Raw genomic sequence first — 19,938 nt, 5'->3', positions numbered from 1 at the left:
ATGCTGCAAAGGTATCCAAAGTGACCAGATAACCACTGCAGAAACAACATAAAGACCCACACACACTCCCCCAGTGATCACTAACTCCCTCACACACCCACAAATATCAGAATAAGAACATACATACCTGTCTCCAGAACATCAGCATTTGCTATAGGATAGCCTAGTAGAGCTGCATACAGGTGTCTTAAGTAGCCTGGGGGTGGGCTAGTGAACCATAGAGAGAAGGACCCAGGCCCATAACATAAGAACATAAGCAGTGCCTCTGCTTGGTCAGACCTGAAGTCCATCATGCCCAGCAGTCCGCTCATGCGGCGGCCCATCAGGTCCAGGACCTGTGTAGTAGCTCTCTATCTATAACCTTCTATCCCCTTTTCCTTCAGAAAATTATCCAATCCCTTCTTGAACTCCAATACCGTACCTTGTCCTATCACTCCCTCTGGAAGCATGTTCCAGATGTCCACCACCCATTGGGTGAAGAAGAACTTCCTAGCATTGGTTCTGAATCTGTCCCCTTTCAATTTTTCTGAACGCCCTCTCGTTCTTGTAGTTGTCGAAAGTTTGAAGAATCTGTTCCTCTCCACTTTCTCTATGCACTTCATGATCTTGTAAGTCTCTATCATATCCCCTCTAAGTCTCCGCTTCTCCAACGAAAAGAGCCCCAGTTTCTCCAATTTTTCAGCGTATGAAAGATTTTCCATACCTTTTATCAAAGTGTCGCTCTCTTCTGAACCCTCTTGAGTATCGCCATATCCTTCTTTAGGTACGGTGACCAATATTGGACGCAGTACTCCAGATTCGGGTGTACCATCGCCCAATACAACAGCAGGATAACTTCTTTCGTTCTGCTTGTAATACCTTTCTTGATTATTCCTAGCATTTTATTCGCTTTCTTAGCAGCCGCTGCGCATTGTGCAGACGGCTTAATTGTCATGTCCACTATTACCCCCAAGTCCCTTTCTTGGGTTCTCTCACTCAATAACAGCCCTCCCATCGTGTAGCTGTACCTCGAGTTTCTGTTACCTACGTGTATGACTTTACGTTTCTCTACACTGAACTTCATCTGCCATCTCGTCGCCCACTCCCCTAGTTTGTTCAGGTCCCTTTGTAAATCTTTGCAGTCCTCTTTAGTCCTAGCCCCATTAAATAGCTTGGTGTCATCTGCGAATTTTATTACTTCGCTCTTTGTCTCCATTTCTATATCATTTATAAATACATTGAATAGCGTTGGTCAAAGCACCGACCCCTGCGGAACACCCCTCATGACCTTCCTCCAGTCTGAGTAGTGGCCCTTCACTCCTACCCTCTGCTTCCTGCCCGCCAACCAATTCCTGATCCATCTGTGTACGTCTCCTTCCAGCCCATGGTTCTTTAGTTTCCGAAGTAGGCGTTCATTGGGTACCTTGTCGAAGGCTTTTTGGAAGTCTAAGTATACAATGTCTATGGGGTCCCCTTTGTCCATCCGTTTGTTAATTCCTTCGAAGAAGTGCAATAAGTTCGTCAGGCACAATCTTCCCTTGCAGAAGCCATGTTTGCTTGTTTTCATATGTTTATGCCTCTCTAGATGCTCTTCAATGCTATCTTTTATCAGCGCTTCCACCATTTTCCCCGGAACCGAGGTCAAACTTACCGGTCTGTAGTTCCCTGGGTTACCTCTCGATCCCTTTTTAAAGATGGGCGTACATTGGCTATCTTCCAAACCTCCGGGATCACGCCTGTATCCAGAGATAGATTACAAACCTGCTGTAGTAGTTCCGCTATTTCCTCCTTTAATTCTTTCAATACTCTAGGATAGATTCCGTCCTGGCCCGATGATTTGTCAGTTTTTAATTTTTCTATCTGCCTGTGTACGTCCTCAAGGCTTACTTCAATGGATGTTAATTTTTCTGCTTGGTCTCTTTTGTTCAGGTTCCGGTATGTTGGATATGTCTTCTTTTGTAAATACTGACGAAAAGAACATGTTTAGTCTTTCCATCACTTCTTTCTCTTCCTTCACCACCCCCTTCCTATCATCATAAGCCACTTTAACCACTATACTCATGGTGGAAAATGTTAGACTTGAACGTTCTTCAGCTATAATCAAACCTTTCCAAGGACGTCCTAGATGGAACTTAGATGGGTTCATTAGACCTGTTTGAGAAGCAACTAAGTGTCAAAAAGGTACCCAAACTGACCACTTGATCACTGAAGGGACTAAGTTATAAGCCCCACATACTCCCCCAGTGGTCACTGACCCCCCTCCAACCCCCAAAATCTGAATGAAACAGTACATACCTGGCTCTAGAACAGCAGCACTTGGTCTGTGAAAGCATAGTAGAGCATAACACAAGTGTCTTAAGTAGTCAAGTGGGTGGGTTAGTGAACCATAGAGGAGGAGCCAGGCCCTTAAGCCACTCTAACCACTACATTTATGGTGGAAAGTGTGAGCCCACTAAAACCTACCAAAACCCAACTATACTGCTATATAGATGCCACCTGCAGTCATAAAGGCTATTGGGGTGATGGACAAGTGGGTATAGTAGGTTTGGATGGGAGTTTTGGAGGGCTCACCTTACATTATTGTTATTGTGAGATGTACTTCTGGCACTGTTTATGTGAAGTTTACAGCAGTGTCTTCTAATGTGCCCCAATATTCTTTTGGCATGTCTGTGTGGTCAGTCCATTAGAAAGCTGGCCCCTCCAATGTCCAAAAGGGCTTCATTTGGAAGTTTTCAACTTGGACGATATTGTGGTCGAAAATGGGGACTAAAGTTACATGTCCTGAGGTTGGACATCTAGTTGGATGTCCTGGTGGCCATGACATCCAACTAGACCAGGGGTAGGGAACTCCGGTCCTCAAGAGCCGTATTCTAGTTGGATTTTCAGGATTTCCCCAATGAATATGCATTGAAAGCAGTGCATGCAAATAGATCTCATGCATATTCATTGGGGAAATCCTGAAAACCTGACTGGAATATGGCTCTCGAGGACCGGAGTTCCCTACCCCTGAACTAGACGATTTAAAACAAAAAAAATGCTGAATTACAGCATATGTCACTCATCTGTTACACCGCACTATTCCTTTTTCCCCTGCAGGATTTTTGCTTGATAGATACGAGGCCTTTCGGCTTCCTACCCGGGGACAACGCCAGTTTTTGCACAAAGTTGGGATGGTGGGAAAGAGGGTAATCTTGTCGGTTTGGGTGAGTGATGATGCTCCCTAGTTTTGGAGGAATCGTCTTCATGCGCTGTTGTTGGAGTGTAGGGCAGCTACTCATACCTCTAAGCGTAAGACTTTTTCCAGATATGGGACCCATATATACAATCCTTGCCTCCTCGGGCTCATAGTGAAATTTTGAATTCCTTGGCCTAAATCTTGGCAGCGGGAGGGGGGCATCGGATGTGCGGGACTATGGCACAACATGGGTTTTTGTTTTGTTTTTTTCTTTCTTTTGCTTTTATTTTCTGTCTATCTTCTTAAGCTTCCATCTTGTCTTTCTCTTACCCTTGGGACTATAAGAGTCTAAGTTCCTTGGGGAGGTAATGTATTGCTTTTGGCTACTGTGGGAAGCTAGGGTTAGAAGGGGGAATGGGGGTTTGCCATGGAATTTGTTTTGTTTCTTAGTTTGTACATTGTTGTGGTTTGTATTTTTGTAATTAATAAACATTGTTTAAACATAAAACAAAAAAAACATTGGGATGTCCAGCATTTTAAAAAATGGACCCTTCTAGAAGTCCAATTTTTGACCTTTTGCAGGAAACATCCAAAGTCGGACTTAGACGTCCTATTGAAAATGTACCTCTATGTGTGTACTTCATGACTCTATCAGCACGGTGTCTAAACTCCTCTCCTTAATACACCTACCTCAAGTATATGTCCACTTCTCATAGGGTGTGCTTGAACATGTGGGGGTAATTTTATGAGGCCTTTTGCAGGGTGGTGAGGAAAGCCATTATAAAAGCTTCACAATGAATTATAATTATTTGAATTCAAAACAAAGATATTTATACAGCATCAGTTTTGTTTTTGTTTTTCTGTTAAGTGGAACATCTCTTATTTGCTTTTGTCACCACAAAAACAATTTTTAGAATAAAATTATCCCACTGCTGTCTGTGGGCACATATGAGGCACTATTTACCAGAAGCAGACAGAGCTGATTGGTTGAGTAGAAACTTTACCAGAACTTTAAATTTCAGAAAAATGCAGAACGTTTACAAGTTCTGCTGAAGACATCTTGCATTCCAAGAACAAAAGGTAAATTATTTTATCATTATTATTGCTAGGATTTGTTATTTTTTTAGCTAGGCTTTCTATACCTTCATAAGATAATATAATTTTTATATATCTGTATATGTGTAGAATTATAGCTCTCTATGTATGTATCTGTGTATCTATGTTGATATAGATCTGCAGATTTGGATTTAGAGCTACTGGCATCTGGTTATCAGTAATCTTTAGCACAATTAAGAATACATAAATAGAAATGGCATAAAAGTTACACACAAACCAAAAAAAATCTTAAAATCCATTAAAATGTGTCCATTTTATTTCTCTAGGTATTACTGCTGTAACTGTATAAAATGATTTAATCACTATAATCACTGTCAAAGAATAATGTTGTTTCACAAAGAACAGGTTATTGTAGAATGATTGCATAGGTACTGTAGTTACCAGCTTTCATAATAGCTGGATACCTGTCATGTTATTTTCTTCTGGGTGAAGAGGACATGATAAGTAAAACTGTAAATGTGGAAAACATTTTTCAATAAAAATGCTTTTAAGACATAAAAATATGTCAATAAGTTGCAGGGAAGATATTTTGAATTAATTGGTTAACTAAATACAATAGCAATGACCTTTTAACCCTTTCAGGACCAAGAGACATATTTGTCCCATAACTTTAAAATCCTATAAATTTTGATTGGGATAGTCTACAGTTCTAAATTTGATATGTACGGATTCCGTATGATACTGCCTTTATGTAAACAAACTGGTTCCGACATTCATTCATTAGCGTCGTTGCCAGATTGACGAGAAGATTCACTTGCCACACTGTCCATAAGCCAGAAGTGTGATTTTTTAAAAATAAAAATAATGATATTTCACAAAAAAAATCAATTTTTTGGCATCTGCAAGCCCTTTTTACCATAAAAATGTCATCAAAACCACAAAAATTGGCCTATGATCCTTATGGTCCTGAAAGGGTTAAGGGTTATGTTCTCTTCATTAGCTCAGTAAAAAAAAAAAAAAAATTCTAGACATATGAAAAAACAAAGAATGCATTTCCTAAAGGATCATGGGAAACAGAAATGACTGTGCTCTTGAGGATAAAATCTATCAGAGACTGCTGCCACTGTAACTTTCACCAGACTGTAACATTCTTCTGATGGCATTTGCTTAACAAGTCATCTAAATAGGAGAGGCCAGGTGTTACGAAAAAGACCAGAAGCAAACAAAAAGACCATACACCAGTCTATAAAATCATTTAATAAAACCATGAAATCAAATAAACATGACATGATCATTTTCAGCTCCCATCTGTATCAGGGGGTTCATAGACAACGGCGCGAAAGACAAAAGCGCGCGTTGACAATTGAGCGCAGCGCGTGCCGCCGCTCCGCTCTAAATTACAGTTTTTAGGGGCTCTGACGGGGGGTTTTGTTGGGGAACCCCCCCCAGTTTACTTAATAGACATCGCGCCAGCGTTATGGGGGGTTTGGAGGGTTGTAACCCTCCACATTTTACTGTAAACTGAACTTTTTCCCTAAAAACAGGGAAAAAGTGAAGTTTTCAGTAAAATGTGGGGGGTTACAACCTCCCACAACGCCCCCATAACGCAGCGCAATGTCTATTAAGTAAAGTGGGGGGGTTCCCCCCCACACACACACCCCCGTTGGAGCGCTAAAAACAGTAATTTAGAGTGGCGCGGTGGCGCGCACTGTGCTCAATTGTCTGGGCGTGCCTTTGTCCCAGCGCTCTTTTGACCTGACACCGTATCAGGGACAAGAGATTCTAGATTTCAACTTTCTACCTAAAAACCTACATTTGTCTAACACAACCTCCCTCCTACACTTTCCTATGCCATTGATACCTACATGTACCACAACATCCATCTCTTCCCCAGCACTATCTAAATTCTTTATTTATTTATTCAATTTTCTATACCATTCTCCCAGGGGAGCTCAGAACAGCTTACATGAATTGATTCAGGTACTCAAGCATTTTTCCCTGTCTGTCTCGGCAGGCTCACAATCTATCAAATGTACCTGGGGCAGTGGGGGGATTAAGTGACATGCCCGGGGTCACAAGGAGCAGTGTGGGTTTGAACCCACAACCTCAGGGTGCTGAGGCTTTAGCTGTAACCACTGCTGGTGTGGTACCTTCACACCAGCCAAGCAAGTTATCAAGCAATCCTCATGACCACCAATCACTCAGCTATCTGTATACCTAATAGCTGCATCATCAACTCAAATAACCATCTGAATCCTTCCCTTAACCAGATCTATATATAGATCACAACTTCTCTCTTTCACTTTTAGACCTTGCTTTATTTGTAAAACTTTTTCAATTACCCTCCCGATGTTGTTTTTCCTTAAATGTTCTTTTACTTTCTTTAACCATTGTAGTTCACTCCTTTTTCCCTATGTATCACTAATTAATTGTGTATATCGATTATATGTTTACCTGTTTAAATTGTTTTATTTTGTCCTCCCCCCCAAATTTTTTATTGTTATACGCATTGAAAATATTTAATATTGTGTTTATATCAAAATTTTAATAAACTTGAAACTTGAAGACACATCCCTTGTGCAAGAGGATATTGTATTCCCTGGAGGGCAGGTCTTGGCTACAGATCACTTCCTGCCACAGAAAGATGATGCTCTCCTTTCAAGTGACCTCTCTCCTCCAATGCATCACAGATGCTATCAGATGGGAGGTTTCCTCTATACTGTAACATAGTAACATAGTAGACAACGGCAGATAAAGACCCAATGGTCCATCTAGTCTGCCCAACCTGATTCAATCTAAAAATTTGTTGTTGTTGTTGGGGGGGGGTGGGTCTTCTTCTCCTTAGCTATTTCTGGGCAAGGATCTAAAGCTCTACCCGGTACTGTTCTTACTGTATACTCCTCTGTCTGCCTAAGCTCCTCTAAGGCTGCTACTCTAGTATCCAAAGTAGTTCCATGAGAATCAGGAGCTCTTTGCACCAAGTGCACGCATATATATAAATGAATATAAAGTCCCTTGTATTTACATGATATATCTTATGCTAGTTATTTTGTGGTTAATTCAAGATGACATGCAAGGACCTAGAATAAAGAGTAAGCAGTCAACCATAGTGAGACACTTGAAGGGAATTCTACAGTTAACCTTTGCATCTACATTAATGTATGTGTAAGTGTTCAGTTATTCATGAAAGTGCCAGCAGGGCTCTATTCTACAATGGCATGCATATGTAGCACAGAATGTAAATGCAAGGTGGCATAGGAGCATGTACAATCTACATGCCCACAGTTGCACGGGGGTCTATGGCAGTTATACCTGCAGAAATAAGAACAAGAAAAAAAGTGCAGAATGGAATGTACAAGGTGCAGGAATCTTTATTTAAAAAGCATACAAAATTGTGCTCCTTAAAAAAATGCTTCTCGTATACATGGAATACGGACCCAACACGGTCCGTGTTTCAGAGAAACACTCCTTCCTCAGGGGTCCGGGATGACCAACATATCACATGTAGAGAGTGAATGTGGAAAACAACGTTGTGTTGAAATCATCAAAATTTGGGTATCGGAAGCAAGAAATTCTCCTTCTGAGCAGATGCACAGGGTGAGTACAGCTACCGAAAGTGAAAAAAACAGACCGTGTTGGGTCTGTATTCCATGTATACGACAGCCATTTTTTAAGGATCACAATTTTGTATGCTTTTTAAATAAAGATTTCTGCACCTTGGACATTCCATTCTTCAGTTTTTGTTTTCTTGTTTTTTGGTGTTCACCTTTTTTCTGCAGATTCGTTGGATTTTTTTTTTTGTTTTTGCTTTTAGTATACCTACAGTGCATAAATGGTGGTTATGTCGATATTGGGTTATGCTAATACATTCTTTTTTTTTATAATTCTTTATTCATTTTTGTATGTTACAACAAGTGTATCAAATAAACTCATATAAAACTTAAAGATACACACTTGATTAACTCACATATTAGCATCAAATTTAACATTTCATTAGAAAATTAGTATTCTATAATGTTAAAATATTATGTAAGAAATCTAAATTTATATCATTCTTATTGAATATAATAATCCCCCATCCCTCCCTCCCTCCCAATTCAATAATACATAAAATCATCTTTATTGTGAATTCATTCAAATATTAATATATTATGTAATAATCAGACATAAAATCCCACCCCTTTTTGCCTCTAATCAAATATCTTATCATGGGAAAAGTTAATCATTCTATAATGGAATCTGAGTGCCCAGGTGCCTTTATAGAATAGGCTCCAACAATGCATACTTGGGGTGACTAAATTCAGGTGCCCAGTTATAGAGTTGTCCTTGCTTACGATGTTGGCCATCTAGGAATCTTGGATAGGCAGCCTATAAATGATTTTAAAGAAAGAAAGAAAAATTATGTTTCTATTGGCCGAGAATGAGAACCAGCCCTGTTTGAATAATTCCCTTTAAGTTTTCCTATCTTGACATCTTGTAATCTCCTCAACTGTTGTCACAGATGTTGCATGTGATCTCACATATAGGGCTGGATTCAGTAGACGGCGCTTAAAATTCAGCGGCAAAACAAAATCATTACCAAATGGCATTCTACAAAGGGCGTTCTGGGATGGGCACCCTCTGTGGAATAGCATGTAGCACCAGAATCTGTGTTCAACTTTGGGTCTGAAGAGTTACACTCACTGAAACCAGGTGCAAATCCCGGTGTGCGAGTGAGGTGTGGATCCGCACTATTCTATAACACTGTGCACTTCTTAAGAGAATGCTCCTGACCCACCCGCGTCCCTCCGGGTTCGCACAGAAACACTTAATCGCTATTCTACAAATGGGCGCACAAGTGTGTTTTTGTCCAGATCTGCCATTTCTGCCCCATTTCAGCACCTTGCGTCCATTAGAACATTTTTCCATGCCAAAAACTCACACGGAGGTTGCATTTAACATTCAAGTTTCAAGTTTCTTTATTTTTGATATACCATCTATCAAAACAGGTCTCTAAACGGTGTACAATATAAAAAGATTGTAGAAAACAATTAAAATAGGTAAATAAAAGCAATATTTTATCATATATTAAAAATACTAGACGAATTCACATTAACGTACATGGGACAAAAGGGAAGTTGGGAAGGAAAAAGTTGTTTAAAATACATCAAAGTAAAATTAAAGTACATCGAAGTAAAATTTTTAAAAAAGGAAGGCAAAAGGGGAGTGGCAAAACATTAAGATGGGGATCGCTTCAGAAGAAGCATTTGATGTTTCAAGGGCTTCACAGAAATTAAAGGTTTGAGAATCAGAAGCTGGTACTAATGAGTAAAGGCATCTTTAAAAAGAGAAGTTTTGAGTTTGGTGCCATATACCCATACCTGACCCATAATATCAAGACTACAACACCAGATATAGCATTTCCTCTCTCCAAACCATATGCCATAATCATACGCCTACATGAACACAAATCAAGTTATCTGTGTCATGAATCCTAATTAAATAATGTAATCCCTGGATATGACCAGCATCTTCTAAATTGTAAATCGCACTGAACTCCTTCTGGGGCATAACAGGGATGCATATATACTTGGACTGCAGGAAGATTTAAAATTTTAGTAGTGATTAATCGTGTTGTGTATTAGCAATTAATTGCAATTAATATCTAATTTATTTTTAAAGAAAATACAACAAACACAAACAAAAATCCTAAAATGAAGCATAAACCACTTATTTATCTGGTATCTGTAGTTTCAGTTCTATCTTTCTTCTAGTCCCCCAATTCCTTTCACTCTTTCAGCTCTATCCTGGTCTCTCCTTTCTCTTGCCTCCAGGCAATGTGTCTCCTCTTTTCTTTTCCTCACTCACTTATATCCAGTATCTCTCGTCCTACCATCCAGTTTTTCCCTTCTCATCCTCAATCCCCTCACTGGATCTCTCTCTTCCCTCTCCACCCCCTCCCCGAGTTCAGCATCTCTCTCTCTCTTCTTTCTCCCAATGCAGCTTCTCAATCCTTTCATTGGCTCTCCCTCTTCCCTCCTCCTCAGTTGAGTATCTCTCTCCCTCCTTGCCTCCCAGTGCAGAACCTCTCTCTTTTCTTGCTTGCTCTCCTTTTTCTCCTTCCCTTGATGCAGCATCCCTGAGCCCAGCACTTTCCTCCTCCGTGAGCTCTCTCTCCTTGCTCACCCTCCCCTCAAAGAAGCGCCTCTCTCCCTCCTTACCCTGAGTTCAATGCTTCTTTCCCTCTCATTGTCCCCCCCCATGCATCACCTCTCTCTCTCTCTCTCTTCTTGCCCCCTCAACTAGCAACTTTCTCCCTTCTTGCTCCCACACCTTACCTCTGTTAAATCTCTCAGCAAGGAATTCCACAGAATAGGGCCTAGATAAAAGAAGGCAGTCCTAAAATGTAAGTCACAGGAGCCAACTTTTCAGAATGATTTGTTATAGGTGTGTTAAACCCAATTACCTCTCCTTGGACAAAACACCCATGGCACTGGCATCTATGATGGCAACTGCCATGCAGCGGACTGGGATTCAAATCCAGGAGTCTGGTGTTCTGTTCCCTGGGCTAGTCTGGGCTGTTGCAGGACTCACAGCTCCTGGTTTCTGGGTTGTAGGGCGAACATAACTGCTTGGCCTCCAGTCAAGGAACCTCACTATTAGATTAACTGGATTAAGTTATGAAGAAGAAGAAAAAGAAAAGCAGGTGAAAAAAATTGGTGCGTGTTTATCTCGTGCGCTTCTGACTGTGAACCTAAAGGGACTAAAATATGAACTTCAATGCAATAAATTTGCCTGCTACCGCTTATTCTGGTGAAATAATTGAACTGATGTTAGTAGAATGGCAAACACTGTACAAAATATTTGATACAACTTGCTCATGTTTAATATAACATTTTGACCTAAATCTCCAAGTGTAGGCATAAAATGAAACAGGCCCTAAGATATTAAGGGAGAAAGTAAACATTGACTTTAGACTAGTTCTCTGCTTACTCAAAAACAAAACATTGGTTTTATTTCATCAGAACTGTTACAGGTAAAATGTGCTATTCAGACCCTACTTAGAAACAGTTCAGTACCATCCTTGCTTTAAGACCTGCACCCGTGATCCAAAATTGATTGATATATTGATATCTGTGGGTATACAGCATATTTTGCAAAATTGGAAATCCGCTTCTCTGTTGAATTTCACTTTTTGGTGGAACTCTATATGCCTATATAAAAAATACAAACAACATGCTCTTGACAAGAAAAGGACTAATCTGTTATTTTCACTACGTGATATTTGGACTCCCACTGACGAATACTTACAATCTCTTTAATTATGTGATTATCATATTTTCTGTACAAGTACTCTCAGAGGATATATACCCCGTACTATTATGATGTTCTCTGCCAATTTCTGTACTCTGTTTTTTGTTACATGATGTATATTTTGTCCTTTTCTTCATTATCCAATAAATAAATTGAACTAAAAAAAAAGAAGAAACAGTTCAGTACCATCTATTCTAGCTCAGTTCTGAAGTCGCTAGTGGCTCGTCCATTACTTTCGGATACAGCTGATCGAATGTGAGAAAATTACTTTTCACAACTGACAAGTATGGATAATCAAAACACTAAAATGTCCAAAAATCCACCCAAGTTGGCACTTGAATGTCCTAATCGTTGGGATGTCCAAGTGCCATTAATCAAAACTGTTCTTCTGTGTGTCTTGTTTCTCCCATTGTGCATCCAGAGTTCCAGGGGGCGTACTGAGAAGCATTTTTTGGGCAGGCTTTGGGGTGTTTAACTTGGATGTCCCACACATATAATCAAACCTTTCCCAAACACTGCCCCAGGTACATTAGATAGAGTGTGAACCTACCAGGACAGATAGGGGACAATGCTTGAGTACCTGAATGTAAACCACTTAGACTGTATACTAATAATATGCTGTATACTACAGATAATAAATAAATGAAACGTCCTGGATGGAATTTAGACGTTCGGAGCTAGATTTGTTTTAGAAGTCTCTAAGGGCTCCTTTTACGAAGCCGCGGTAGCGGCTTAAACGCGCGTGACTTTTAATCACGCGCTACCCCTGCGCTAGCCAAAAAACTGCCACCTGCTCAAGAGGAGGCGGTAGCGGCTAGTGCGGCCGGCAGTTTAGCGTGCACTATTACATGCATTAAACCGCTACCGCGACTTTGTAAAAGGAGCCCTTAGTACCACAAAGGTACCCAAGCTCACAAGATGACCATGGTATACATGGTCGATAGGCAGCGGAATGCTGCTTTGTTTCGGGGGGCCCAGGAGCTCCGCCCTAGCGCATGACCTCTCAGCAGCTCCTGAGTCCCCCACTCACCTCCCCCCAGCGCTATAGTTTTAAATCTTTGGCAGCGTCCACTAGCAGGCCTTCCCCTGGAAGTAGAATGAAGGATTCTGGGGCAGGGCTGCTGTTTGATGCTGTGCAGTGGCTGCCTGAAGATTTAAAACCATAATACCGGGAGCTGGGAGGGAAGGCAGGAAACAACTGGCAGCCAAAAATGGGGGGGGGTGAGGCCATGGCCCCTGTGGCCTCCCCCGTTCCGAGGCCTATGATATGGTCTATATCTGCCTTCATTTTTCTGTTTTTCTATGTTTCTAAAGGTGTTCCTCTTTGCTGTATTTTGCAGGAGTTCTTGAAAATGAAAGTTATACTTGTGTGTCTGTGCTTCTTTATTCAAGCTCATGCCAGGCTGGTGAGTATTTCAGTATCTCTTTGCTCTTGCTAAGCTCATCTGTGCTGTTGCCAGAGCTTCTCAAGGCACCATTAGGGTACAGAATTGCACTGTGAAAACAGTCTCAATTACAGACCTGGGAACCAACATATCAAAATGATTGAGAATCAAAAATGTAATGCTGTAATGTTTCTTACTGGTTTTTTTACTATTTTAAAAAAAATATTTTTAATGCTTTCTTAATGCTCTATATCCACAACCTTTGATAAGTGAAAGACTCTTTACAATGTGCTCAGTGCTCCTCCACTCAGGAGAACCGGAGAACTAAGAAAAAGAGTAATGAAATGAGTGAAGATTTTTAATATAATTTCCTGATTTTGCACGAGCACTTTTGTATTAAACGAAAAACTGTGAACTGCAGATCCTCATTGCACATCATCGCCGTGGAAATTTCATGGCGACACCAGAAAATATTTCTTCACCGAAAGGGTGGTTGATCGCTGGAATAATCTTCCACAACAGGTAATTGAGGCAAGCAGCGTGCCAGATTTTAAGAAAAGATGGGATTGGCATGTGGGATCTCTTCATGGAGGTAGTTAAGGTTGGGCCATTAGTGTGGGCAGACTAGATGGGCCATGGCCCTTTTCTGCCGTCATGTTCTATGTTTCTATGAACATCTATGCTAAAGATAAGTAGCAATTTAAAGCTGGTTGTTTTGTGATGTTGAGTAGATATATAGGTGGGAACATAAATGTAGGAACATATATGTGCGATGATGGTTCCCAGCAGTCACATACAAGGTTACAGCATTTTGCTAATGACCTGGATGGAGGAGCACTGAGCGCATACTAATGAGTCTTTCACTTATCATAGGTTGTGGATATAGAGCATTAAAAAATAGCTTTTTAAAAATAGTAAAAAACAATAAAAAGCATTACAGCATTATATTTTTGATGCATATAGGGCTCCTTTTACGAAGCCGCGTTAGCGGTTCAAGCGTGCCGCAGCTTTTTAGCGCGTGCTAAACCCACGCTACGCAGCTAGAACTAACGCCAGCTCAATGCTGGCGTTAGCGTCTAGTGCGGCCGGCTATTTAGCACGCGCTATTACGCGCGTTAAACCGCTAACGCGGCTTCATAAAAGGAGCCCATAGTGTGAATGCTGTACAGCAGAGCTGACCAAGTCCGGTCCTCGAGATCTACGGGCAGGCCAGGTTTTCAGGATATCCACAATGAATATGCATGAGAGAGGCCTGCACTGCCTTCTTGGTATGCAAATCTCTCTCTCATGCATATTCATTGTGGATATCCTGAAAACCTGGCCTGCCAGTAGATCTCGAGGATTGGACTTGGGCAGCCCTGCTGTACAGTATAAATAAAGATCCCAAGTAAAATAAGGTTTGAAAACGATTGAGCATGCCAAACACAATATAGATCAGCCCTCCCTAGACACAGTAAAAGAGCATGCTCAGTGTTAGGGGTGCTGAGTACCCGCAGAGCTGGCTTCCATGATTCGAGATTAATCTGAAACTACGCTCCACTTTGGTGCTTCCTGTGTCTTTGTGTGATCAAAATCATAAATATTTGTTTCATGACCAAATTTAGTTGAAGCAGTTTTTTGAATAACAGAGAGGTCCTTTTCTTAAGGTGCGCTAACCAATTTAGCGCGTGGTAAAGATTAGCGCTAAATGCTACGGCATCCATTATATTCTATAGGCGCCTTAGCATTTAGCACTCACTAATCTTTAGCACACGCTAAATGGCTTAGTGCACCTTAGTGCACTTAGTTATTAGTGCACTTAATAAAAGTGCACTAATAGTTGTTTGTTAGTTAATAAAAGTGCACTAAGGGCTCCTTTTACTAAGGTGCGCTAGCGTTTTTAGCGCACGCAGGAACTTACCACTCGCTACGCTTCTAGAACTAACGCCAGCTCAATGCTCACATTAAGGTCTAGTGCACGCGGCAATGTAACACTCACTATTCCATGCGTTACAGCCCTAGCGCACCTTAGTAAAAGGAGCCCTAAGTTAGATAATAGTTAGTTAATAAAAGTGCACTAAGGTTAGTGCACCTTAATTAAAGGACCCCAGAGTGTCTCAGACTTCCTTTAATCCTAATCTTTTGTTTGTTTGTTTTTAGTTGCTATGTTTAGGTAGCCTTATGTAGCTTTCTACTATAAAGAAACACCGTAGAGATATTCTCCAGTTGTAGATTCAGGCATTTTGTAATCTCAGCTATTTTTTAAGGTTTTAATTATCTGCTCTTTTTCCTTATCAGATTTGTTCTCTCCCCCTTTCCTTTGACCTTATTAATGCTGGGTTTTACTAAACCACGGAAGAGCTTCCTACCGTGGCCCGGTGAGGTACATGCTCCGACGCTCATAGGAATTGAATGAACGTTGGAGCAAGTTGTAATCTTGTAATTATATCTTTAAAATTCTTTAAATAAAAAAAGAAACTATGATCCACATTCTTCAATCCTTGGCTAATCTCGGTTAATGAACTGGTGGACGCGCAGAACGTGCTGCCTTTTACCACATGAGTGGGGGGAGGGCAGAGGTTCCTATGCATTTAAAGAAGCAAGCAAATAGGTGAAGTCATTCATTATTATAAGTGGTGAACCAGACAGAACAGGAATGGGGGCTTTGCTTCTGTCAGCAGTAGGAAGTAATAATGGTCTGGGAGATTCCTGCTTCTGTAAACAAATACCTATCTCCCACACAACCCATGGAGGAGCTTAATTCTTTAAAACTATCATTTTTAAATATCTTGCAGTAGCAATAACTTTCTGCTGAGTGAGCAGCTTTGATATTAGTGACCTTAAAAATGCATGTTCCCATTAGGTGATATTGCTGACAGAAAACGTAGAGGATAACTTTGTAAAGGGTGACTAGGTCAAAAATCCAAATATTTTATAAAAGGCTCACTGGAGGCAGTGTTTTTTAAATAAAATACTACTGGTAGGTGATCTACTGTAGGTGCCTACCAGGGCCTATCTTTCGGTGCCATTTACAGAACTTGGCACTTACTTTTGAGTACATTTTTAATTTGTTTTTCATTATATTTTTTACAGTTACTTAAATATCAAAATATATATTTACTTGTACTTTAACCTGGTACTTTACACAACACTGGCTATGTTGCTCGGCGGGTTTTACCAAGCAGGAGCCTCTCCTGCCCCATTATAGCCTTTTGAATATCGAGGAGATAGACTTTAAATTTTTGAAAGATATTAATTGCTCTAAACTTTTATGCTCTGCAAAAATCATAGAATACTTCTCCAAAAAACGTAAATTTCACCCTGTCACGTTGCTTGGGTTGATGTCACTCTTGGAAGCCAGCACTTTACACATGATGGACGAAGTAGGGGAGCTATCGGCAAGCTACCATTACGATGTGTTATTTTTCTATTAACGCCACTTATTAGTAACTAGGTTTCATTGCATAAAATGAGATCTGTGCTAAAATAGCACGAGTTACTGGTAAAATAACACATCATAACGGTAGCCCACATTGATAACTACACCCCAAAATGCCAATATTTTGTCAGGAATTGTTCCTCAAAATGGACAAACTTTTGGACTTGAAATGTCACACTATCCTGCCATGGAAAGTAATGTTTTTCAACCTAATGCACACCATCATCTAGATCAGTGGTTCTCAATCCTGTCCTGGAGGGCCACCAGGCCATTCGGGTTTTCAGGATAGCCCTAATGAACATGCATGGAGCAGATTTGCATGCCTGGTACCTCCATTATTTGCAGATCTCCCTCATGCATATTCATTAGAGCTATCCTAAAAACCTGACTGGCTGGTGGTCCTCCAGGACAGGGTTGGGAACCACTGATCTAGATCATATGGCAGAAACATTTTTGTTAAAGATTTAGGAAAACTGTAAAAGCAGAAACAAAGCTATTGGGGTAGAGAGGCATATTTAATATTGAAGCTAATGTTATATTCTCATTTCTAAACAATTTAGAAGGAAGACAGAGGTGACCATGTCAGGGCTGCCATGCATCAGCTTGAGGATGTTGATGTTGCACATCTATATCTTCATCAAAAGAAACAACAGAACGGACCAGCTGTCAAAAACATGGAGAATGTAATTCAAGAAACATCCGAAAAGGATCACACGCCTAACAGCAGAGATCAACTTCAGGTAGATTGTTATATTGCTTCTGGTATCCAGAATCTAGACAACATGGATGCTGATAGCATCATTGGATGTGGCTTAGAAGAAGGCAGCGGTAACAATGATTTTCTAGACAAAAGCCACCAAAGTATTGAACTTGATGCTACTCACGGGGTTTTCAATCCTGAGAGCACACCGTTTCCTCTGAAAGATGTTAACAATGGCTCAGGTGGTACGAATAAGGTGCCATCTTCAAAGAAAGGTGAACTTTCTCATACCAGCCATAACCTAGACGGTTTAAGGAAAGACATGGATAGGGATCACCATGACATTGAAAGCACTCATGATACAAACCTTCTAAATGTAGATGAAGAAGACGGTGGTAGTGGAAACAGCAGCGGAGGCACAGAAGGAACTGATTCCACTGTCGGTCTGGGTAAAGCAGAAGACATCACTGTTAATCCAGGATTCACTGACCCAGATACAGTTCAATCTGGGAACGTTCATTGGAATTCCAGTAGAGACATACAAGAAACTGTTTATAGTAGTGCTCTAGGAAAGGATGAAGGCAATATCGGTACCAGTAATGGAAATGGAACATCTGACTGGGACAATTTGAAAACTAACCACGCTGAGACTTTGGGGATACAAGAAAATACTGACCATGCTAACGAAAGCAAAAACAAGAACAAAATAGAAAGTGCTGATTATAAAGATATAAATGGAAAGGATCAAGTTAATAAATACAAGGGCAGGAGAAAGAGTCCACAAAACAATCATATCAATGACATTAATAACAAAATGAAAAACCAGAAAGGTCATTTTCATACTCTCACCACTAATGGAAAAGTTGTGAAAGCTGAAAACAGCAGAAAGGCTGCAGAGAGGAAATATGCTATTGCTGTGCGTCAAAAGATTAAGAAAAGTCCAAGGAAGAAACCGCTCCAGGATGACAGTAGTCAGTCCTCTGGAAGTAGCAGTGAAAGTAGCCAATCAACTGACAGTCGTAGCAGTAGTGACCAATCAGACTAGAGTTTCTAGGCCAAGCAATGAAGAGCGCAAAGTAGGACAAGAGTGTTCAGCCCATAAACCATCTCAAAGTGAAGGATGCAGAAGGCCACAAAATAAATCAGCCCCATTAGTGTCAAGAAAACTTTTCTTCATGCTTTTCTTCTCCTTCTGTTCACAATAGAGCTGCAGTAGCCAAAGACCAGAAGGGGAAATATTCTGCAGATGAATATTTCAACAGAGCTTACAATTAACTAATCAGTAGTTTCTAATCAGTAGTTACTTTCAATTAGCTTCATTTTATAATAGCAAGATAAAATAATTGACTTATTTTCTATATGTATAGCTAAATATGTTGTATCAGGAAATGTAACTTTGAATATCTTTTGTTAACGATTGCTTTAGAATGCAGCATTTCCTGTTACGCACTCTCTAAAAGGAGCAGGAAGGTCAAAAATGCTGCAAAAAAAGTAAAATTCTAACCTTCTCTTTTACTAGCCGATTTAGCGCACGCTAATTGATTTAGCACACGCTAACGATTAACATGCGCTAAATGCCAATGCGTCCCTTATATTCTATGAACGCGTTAGCATTTAGCGCGCGCTAATTGTTAACGGGCGCTAAATCGGTTAACGCGCCTTAGTAAAAGGACCCCTAAGTTTTAAATTCTCAAATGCAAAGTGTTAGAAACATGACGGCAGATAAAGGCCAAATGGCCCATCCAGTCTGCCCATCCGCAGTAACCATCATCTCGTCCTCCCTCTAAGAGATCCCACGGGCCTATCCCAGGCTTTCTTGAATTCAGACACAGTCTCTGTCTCCACCACCTCTTCCACATCTACCACCCTTTCCGTAAAATAAAGTATTTCCTTAGATTACTCCGGAGCCTATCACCTCTTAACTTCATCCTTTGCCCTCTCATTGCGGAGTTTCCTTTCAAATGAAAAAGACTCAACTCATGCGCATTTACATTACGTAGGTGTTTAAACGTCTGTTTCATATCTCCCCTTTCCCGCCTTTCCTCCCAAGTATCCAGATTGAGATCTTTAATGATTTGCTTTTCATAGCTTCTGCTTACACTTCTGCAAAATGTTCAGAGTTATATATTTTATTATTATTTGTAGCTTTATACACATGACAAAACTGTTTTCAGGTCCTGCATCCATTTTTTAAGTGGATCAAGCAAACCAGCTGGTAACTTTAAGAGTTTTCTGGAGTTGAATAAGTAGTAACTAGAAGACAGTGCAGCAAAGTATTTGATATGTTTTTTTGTTTGATTATTTAGTGCACACTATTCTTTTAAGATGAATTATAATGCAAAAAAGCCCAGGGGCAAATTATCTCATGCAGTTTATACAGTATAAGGACTTTATTGTGAAACATTTAACTGCCAAACAAACAAGTACTGCTGGAAGTATCAAATAAATTCACTGGATACAAAATTACTTCCTATTGGTAATGCAACAACTTAGCTGTGCCTCAGTGACCGTATCATCCAGTACAATGTTCCTGTACATTTATTGCAAGTCAACGATCTGGTCTCAATCATAGGCCACTGGCTGTTAGAAATTTAAATATTTTAAATATATGTTTTTTTCTAAACTTTTTTAGACTTTTTTTTAAGAAATACTGTCTTTTGCTCAATTTAAATGCAAAAAAACATTGATAAGATAGTGCAAAACTTAAATAGCACTTATCTTTCTTTCTGGAGCACTGTGAATCCCCACCGTTTCACCCGCTGTGGCTTCGTCAGGGGATCATATGACAGTGCATTAAGCAGCACAAATGAGAGGAGCACAGACAAAAGTACAACGCACTGTCATATGATCCCCTGACGAAGCCACAGCGGGTGAAACGGTGGGGATTCACAGTGCTCCAGAAAGAAAGATAAGTGCTATTTAAGTTTTGCAC

General features: G+C 40.3%; 1 protein-coding gene across 1 annotated transcript; it reads left to right on the top strand.

Moving 5' to 3' along the window:
* The first annotated feature begins 4,131 nt into the window (after positions 1–4,131).
* Positions 4,132–18,832, top strand: LOC117357227 (dentin sialophosphoprotein-like). The gene is made up of 3 exons (XM_033937628.1): positions 4,132–4,234; positions 12,844–12,909; positions 16,867–18,832. Exons 2-3 carry the CDS (start codon positions 12,856–12,858, stop codon positions 18,049–18,051), a joined length of 1,239 nt encoding a protein of 412 aa, XP_033793519.1. The 5' UTR covers positions 4,132–4,234; positions 12,844–12,855; the 3' UTR covers positions 18,052–18,832.
* Positions 18,833–19,938: the final 1,106 nt, after the last annotated feature.

This window comes from Geotrypetes seraphini, chromosome 1 (assembly GCF_902459505.1).
Source record: "Geotrypetes seraphini chromosome 1, aGeoSer1.1, whole genome shotgun sequence".
Taxonomy (NCBI): domain Eukaryota; kingdom Metazoa; phylum Chordata; class Amphibia; order Gymnophiona; family Dermophiidae; genus Geotrypetes; species Geotrypetes seraphini.
The sequence above is the reverse complement of the archived record's forward strand: the minus strand, read 5'-3'. Positions and strand labels throughout refer to the sequence as shown.

Bases quoted from the DNA above. Each gene is read 5' to 3' on its own strand.
- LOC117357227 (XM_033937628.1), top strand. From the start codon at position 12,856: ATGAAAGTTATACTTGTGTGTCTGTGCTTCTTTATTCAAGCTCATGCC. The intron at 12,910-16,866 runs GTGAGTATTTCA...TAAACAATTTAG, and splicing joins TTCAAGCTCATGCCAGGCTG to AAGGAAGACAGAGGTGACCA.